The following is a 7500-nucleotide window of genomic DNA, read 5'->3' as shown; positions in this document are numbered from 1 at the left end:
ATGAGGTGAGATGGTGGTGCACCGCTTGCTGGAAACCCTGAAAGGAAGAGTGCAATTTAACTGTCTCAGCTCGGGAGTTCCACAAACTGGAGAAAATAAGAGCAAAGGAGTTTGACCAGGATTGGGAAACTGTAGTAATATAAACACCCTGGAGCAGCTGTGGAGAGTCGGAAGGCTGAGAAAGCAGAGGGAGCCGGACCAGAAGATTGGTGGGAAACAAAAACAGAGGCACCTGACCTGTCATTGACATGACAGCAACAGGCCTGTCTTTTATCTTCCTGTGGATTTACTGCTTTGCAATATGTTTGGGTAAAGTGAGGTCGTGGCTGATAGTGAGACCTAGTAGTTCAAGAAACTGAACCTTTTCCAATAGCTGACAGTGTGAATAGATAGGTGGTTTCTTTTGATGCTTCTTCCTGAACAACAGGGTGGGACTGAGCTGTTTCACAATTGAACATGTTTCATAAACCAGACCAGCACTTAATTAATTCCATGCCATCTGCAGAGAGTGCAGCTGCTTCATACCTGTCAGTGGGATGCAATACTGTAAGGCACAATGTGTAGTAATCTGAAAAAGGAAGAGAGGGATTTCCAAAGCATCAGAGGTCATTTATGTGGATAAGGAACAAGACTGGGCAATACATTTCCTTGAGGAACTCCACTGGGAGAAGAGAGGAGAGGGTTTCATTTTAATATACAATGTCAAGGCTCATATAAGAGCTAAAAGGGTAGTCAGAAAGCCAGGTTTGTCATGGACGGTGGATTTGGCAAGCAATGTAAGATTCTAGGCTGTTTTGAATGACCAATGTCCTGGAAGTGGTCATGACCTCTTGGTTGGGATTTAGGGCCATTGCGACGAGAGAAGATGCATGCCGTAGTTGAATGTGCAGAACTGCTGCCAAAATGATGGTGAGAGAGCAGGCAATTTAATACGAGCAAATACTTGATGCCAGCATGTTTTTTTGTTTCTATGCCTGACGGAGGAGTGATCTCACACACACACACACACACACACACACACACACACACACACACACACACACACACACACACACACACACACGAGGAGAAGCAAGATCAGCTGAGTGGTGTGTAATAACATGGGCACTGATGCCATCTCAGCTCATCACTGAAGAAGAGTCGAAGCGAGACAAAAGTTTCCCTCTACCACCTCAGGTATGAAAGACAGAATCGAAAAGGAAATGGGTATGAAGGGTAAGGTGGGGACAGAATCGTATGGGTTGGATACACTAAATTTGGAGTCAAACACTGAGATGAGACATTCTGCCTACCTTGAGGGGAGTATGTGGTGAATCAGCTTGAGGTTAGTGAGGTTGTTGAATGAGAACGTACACGAGAGATTGACTTGACAAGTCACCACTAAGACTGGTTGGAATGAGTTCGGACTTGAAGTTATCAAGGTGATGCTTTCTGGCTTGCTTAACTGTGGAAACACACTTGTTGACAGCCTTATGTCATTAGCTAAAGTTGCTCACATTTTGGTTAGCCTTTAGAAAACAAGCTGCTTTGGTGCACCTGCCTCAATGTGACAGCAATAGGATTAATTTGATAGCCATATATGGGATAGGAGGAACTGATGCACGAGAGAAAGTAGGATTTTTGAAAGTAATCCCAGTAACAGTCTCGATATGGTGCTGTGGAGATGGTAGCACAATCGTTTTGAGAGATTGCACATTACAGTCCATGCCAGTTTGCCTGTGCAAACAATCATTTTCTGTTGCGTTGAGGTTTCTCCCTTATCATTTTGACAAGCACATGGTCAGAGGAGCCTGGATGAGCAGAGGATGAAAACAAAAGTTTGAGTGGAAAGTTAGTTAGTCAATAGCATGTCCTGAAAAGATGACGTACAAGTTGGGTTCGTGGACAGTGAGGAATGTAATTGTTAACAGATGGCAAACAGCACGATCGCCAGGTGTGGAGCTGAGATATCAAAATGGAAGAGAATAGCCAGGGAAAGATACAGAGGAATTGGAGACATCCTGCTTGAGGAATATTTCTGTAAAAGTTTAAACATACAATGTCTTCATCTGGTGTGAACTAAAATCAAGAATCACTGCTCACCTTCGCTCTTTCATTCCTCTTTTTTTCCCCACCTTTGGAACAAATTCCCACACTCTGTTCAATCCCATTCTTCCCTCCAGGCCTTAAAAACAGCTGTTCACCACCATCTCTTATCATCCCCCATCCAAATCCTTGATCTTTTCTATCCCCGCTCATCCACCCCAAACTCACCTCCTTCAAGTTCCCTGCTTTCCTTCCTGAATGTTCCTGTCATGTAAGGACCTGAAAGTAAGTCCCTGTAGTGTCCATCTTGTTTGGCCTGTGTACCCAGCCCTATCCCTCTCTCTCCTTCCACAGATATCCTCATGCCTTTGTTCCCCACTGTTTTGTCCTTCCCTCTCCTGCCCCTCTTGTCTCCTGCTTCCCTTGTTGTACATTATGTGTGTTAGCTCTCATACAAGCCTTGACAGTGTATAGAAAAAAAAATCTGCATTTGAAGAAATGTGGGGTGGGGGGAGACAGGGCTGAAGGTGTTAACGATTTGACCCCATTCTCACTTAACACCATTTTTTTTTTATGGATTCCAATTTCTGCCAAACGAAGATATGTAGGGTGGACGGAAGATTGGGTGAAAGCATGCAAAAAAAGCAGAAATACTGAATATGATAAGATAGAAATAGAGAGATGGGGCAGAAGAAGAAACAGAAGAAGGAAAAGGAAGAAGAATATAAAGCTTATCGACAAGATGAGAGGGATACAGGCATACAGTATGGATAAGAATATGAAGATGGATGATAGTAAATGGGTTTGGAATGAAGTGTTTGCATTTATAGACAGGTTTGATGGAACTAATGGCCTCCGATACGTTAAAGTTCCTTTTAAATCTTTTATGTCAATGAAAACAAGTTTTAGTCAATTAAAAAATGTTCTGTAAGGAAGCAGCATTGAGGTTTATAACGGAGAAGGTTGATGCAAAATAGGCAAAAAGAAGAAAAATGAGAAAAATGATCAGAGAACGATTGAGGGGTCATTTTGGCAAAAAAAAACTAATTTTTTTTGAAATTTTGAGTTGATAAATATCTATGACAAAGATGGGATTGACAGTTGATAGCAAATGAGATAAGGAAGAGAAGGATTGAGAAGTCGAGGCCGAGATAAACATAAACTCAAAATTGAAGCAATAGGTATCGGACAGAGTATAGAATTAACAAGAAAACCAAAACAGATTGGCAATATGATCAACAGTTCAGGGAACAAACGAAAGCAGTTAGACAACACAGTGTCCTCTATTTATTACCGATTTGTGTCATGAACAGGGTTGATCTGTATGCTGACAGACATTTATCTCAGCCTTCATAGTGTTGTTTTCATTTCCTGGTTGGAATTTCTCACACCTGAATACCACTGTCTTATGCAACCTTTTCTGCAGGTATGTTGGAGTTTATTTTATGTTCAATGAGCATTAAAAGATACATTACTAACCAATAAGCTTACTTTATTATACAGTGTGACACAAACTTCTTCCCATTCCTCCGCACATCAAATAGTAGTCCTATAATGATAGCAAACCTTTGGTTTTTAAATCAATTGCGAGTTGTTTTCCCATTGGACAAACTGGGAGCAGACATTCCTGGAAATGACTTGATGTTCTTTCACTTTGCAGTGGCTATGAGATGGAGAACAGCGAGATCATGCGGCTTGAGTTTGAGACCGAGAACATCACCATGCAGATGGTCACCCGTCGTATCCAGTGGTTGGTGGGATATGAGGAAAAAGCCATGTGGCCAGGGAAAGAACCAATCACGGTGGAGTTCATCGTTTCCATGCACGACATCACAGCAATAGTCTGCATCACCCAGGTAACTGACTCCCCCACACCACCCCCCATTCTGTCTCACCATGCCCCTCCTCGCACCCCTCTGTCTCCTTCTCCCTTCCCTTTTCTCTCTTTATAATGTTGGTTTTGAACACTGCCTCAATTGGGTTGTTGATTTTGGAGTGATCTCTCCCTGTTGTCGATTTAAACTTATGTAGGAGGTAAATCCATTGCTTCCATTGGGTATTGCTCCATTATCATGACCTATGAAGATCTCTCAGATTTTATGATTTCATGAGTTACATGATGAGGAGATGACATTCCAACCTTTTACTTCTTTGCTTTACTCACTCTGCCAGTTGGAGACAGTCTAGCCAGTATCAGCACTATTTTTGGCTTTGTTTTGTCAATATTTCCAGTGATTTGAAAAGTTCTTCTCTTGGGAAAAGAAAAACATATTCAAAGCAAAAAACATGACTTTTGCTTTATGGGCATCGCAAAACTTACCGCTGGGAAGAACATGGTCTGCCGAGAAACGACAAAGACAAGAACTTGTTGAAGGAAACACTATTTGACCCCCACCCTTGTGTTTCCCCCACCCCACCCTCCCATATATTTCATGCATTGCTGATAAAACTTTGAATGATATTGCATCGAGTTGTTTTATCCATCTAGTTCTCTTTGTGTTTTGAAAGGCCTTCAGGTTTGTCACCACTCGGGTTATACTTTCAAAGCAACTGCCATGTCCCAAGTCTTCTATGTAATCTGTTGAGTAAACCAGCCCATCCAACAGCCCCCATCCCCTGCAAGCCTCTGACCCATTGCAAGCACACAATGTCCTCTTTCACTTTGAAAAAGCTTCCTGGAACCCCGTCCACACTGTGAGCATGGAGGTGTGCTGGATCACCCAACAGCCAAATGCTGTAATTAGACTGGGAAGTGGTAATGCAGCTTGGCTGGACTATGGAGATCAAATTTACCTCTTGTCTGAAACATTCCTTTTCCTTGATCATTTCGAGCAGTTTGGCCCCTGGTTTTACAGCTATAACTACCCATTGTGGCATTTTAACGACAGGCTTTTCAAAAGCAGTCAAACACCCTGTTACCAGAACGACAGTGTTGTCAAAATTGCTCATAAGAAGCATGACAAACGAGATAAAATTAGAATTGTTTCTACGTCTCAAGGCAGGCATAATGTTTTTTTTTTTCATTATTTAAAGTGAATCCGATCTGAATAATGACACGTTCTGAACATCAAACCATTCTCATTTCGCTGTTGATGTTAGCCCAAAACACAGACATCACATTCGATTCAAAGACTGAAATCAAGATATTCCTTCCGTGATGCCTTTGAAAAGAACAATCTTAAAGTTTCCCTTCCTTTAATGTAATACAAGTGATATTCAGAATATCTATTACTGAACATACACTGGAGACTGTTGCGGGAGACGACCGGTGACATGCACGCCATCATGTCCTCCCCAGGGAGAGAGGCGCGTTCTTGTATTGTGTTATTTCATGCCAACTGTGTTTATTGTTGAATCGATAATCAATATTTTCATCTTATTTTCTAAAATAACCATTTCTTAGGCTAAATTCAGGAATGATAGAAACTGTGGCCTTCCTTAAATTAAGTGATATTATTTTCTACAATCAAATGGAAATTTCAAGTTGCATCTGGAGGTGACTGCAAGATTGTGGTGACATTTTGACACAGAAACAACATCGGACGGATTACAAGGTAAACTTACTGATCTGTATGTTAGCCAAATTAATTTTCATTATTGGATCCTCCATTCTTTCCTTTGAGCACATGTCATAGACTCGTGGAATCCTGTTAAACACATTCATTTGGTTTGATCAGTTCACTATCTCGCCATGTCAGGAGCTCCTGCAGCACAACACGTTAACCTCTTGTAATAATGGAGATGCATGCACAGCGATGAACTTATTTCGGTGATCCTAAGGCAAGATTCCAGGTTAAATTCTTCATCAATGCTGTTCACACGCTGTTGAGAATTATTCCTGACAGAGTCCTTTGGCTGTTTTACGGTGCATGCTGGGATCCGGTGATACTCTCATCAGTTGTGGTGTGTTTCCTTTTCCCATCATGTGGTGCTGCCTGTGCTCCCATCTTGATCTAACTGGGTATTTTTGGCCTGTCGAAAACATCTGCAGGACGTCTGTGCTCGCTTTCATTTGTCACATTTGTCCTGAGGCAGGTGGAAAAGCAAAACTCCACAACAACCACTGAATCTGGATTCGTGCTGTTAATTGTGTTTGTCAATTTGTGCATGTGAAACCTGTCTCTTTTTGCATACAAAGTCGAGGCTTGTGGGAGAGCTAGAACAGAAAACAGATCAGGATGCAACAGAACAATAGGAACAGCAGAGAGAGAGAGAGAGAGAGAGAGAGAGAGAGAGAGAGAGAGAGAGAGAGAGAGAGAGAGAGAGAGAGAGAGAGAGAGAGAGAGAGAGAGAGAGAGAGAGAGAGAGAGAGAGAGACACACAGACACAGACACATGGAGGGGGTAGGTGGGGGGTTAATGCCAAATGCATGGCTCAGAGATAAAATAGTAGGAGACGGACTAGTGAGGGATGTGAGTCAAAATGAGGTGTAGTGGAAAATGCAGGAGGTGGTCGAGATGGATACAGAAGTAAACTGTCAACAAGGAAAAAGAGTAATTAAAAAACAAAAATTGTGGTGACGGGGTTTCCTTTGGCTGGAGTGGTTTAATGTAGGTTGAAAAGATCATGGTTTTGGATGGAGGATAATCTGAGATGGTGATGAACAGCTGTCTTGAAGACCTGAAGGGATTGAAGAAAATATGATAGTTAGTTCCACAGGTGGGGGGGGGAAGAGGTATTAATGAGGGGGGGTGAGAGTGTGAGATTTCTCAGGATTGAAAGACATATTTCAAGTGTTTGACCAGATTGTGATTCTATCAACATCAAAAGAGAGGGAAGAGGCTGCTGTCTGTCTGTCTGAAGGATGAGGGATGTCATGGCAGAGGGTGGCATCATCAGCGAATACATAAAGAGGATTTTATAGAGTGTCAGAAAGATTAATTGATGAAAAGTAGAAATAGGATGGGGCTGAGAACACTGCCTTGGGTCATGCCAGCTTTGACCTGGAGAGGATATGAAAGGATTCCATTGAGAGCCACACGTTCACTACAAGCATAGAGGAATTCAGCAAGCCAAGAATGGCATTGGCCTTTGATGCCACAGGCAGACAGTGTGGAGAGCAGAGTGTGGATGCCAGACAATATCCAAATCTTGAGTTATGTCCAGAGAGATATGGCCCTGATCTCATGTCTGACATTGAGGTCCTCCATCCATTGTAAGGTGAGTAGAAGCAGTGTATCCAATGTAAAGTAACCTGGTCTGAATCAGAATTGTTTCTGAGATGAGGTCGTTGGAGGAAAGGAAGGATTTCATATCAACTGAGATGATGGATTCCATGACCTTGCTGATGATTGGAAGCAAGCTGGTTGGTCTGTAGTTAAGGTGATCAGTTTGTGCACCCTGTTTCTGATCAGATGTTCACTGATTTCAAAGCAGATGGCAGACAAACTCGGGCAAATTATAAGGTGAAAAGGGCAAAGAGAGGATGACTAAGAGCAGCAAAGCAGGTTTTGAGGACACCTGAGCTGATGCCGT

The 7500-nt window shown here is 42.3% G+C and overlaps 1 protein-coding gene across 1 annotated transcript in view; it reads left to right on the top strand.

Annotated features, from left to right (window-relative positions):
• The window catches only part of LOC147010848 (transmembrane protein 132E-like), a 611930-nt gene that overhangs the window by 312668 nt on the left and 291762 nt on the right, over positions 1-7500 (top strand). The window contains exon 4 of the mRNA XM_085859633.1: positions 3686-3881. Coding sequence (XP_085715759.1) covers positions 3686-3881 — 196 coding nt within the window. The remainder of the gene's footprint in view (positions 1-3685; positions 3882-7500) is intronic.

Source organism: Eptatretus burgeri, chromosome 16, assembly GCF_056783735.1.
Source record: "Eptatretus burgeri isolate ZD-2024b chromosome 16, Ebu_testis_v1, whole genome shotgun sequence".
NCBI classification, from domain to species: Eukaryota; Metazoa; Chordata; class Myxini; order Myxiniformes; family Myxinidae; genus Eptatretus; species Eptatretus burgeri.
Note: the sequence above shows the minus strand (reverse complement) of the source record. Positions and strands in the feature narration are given on the sequence as shown.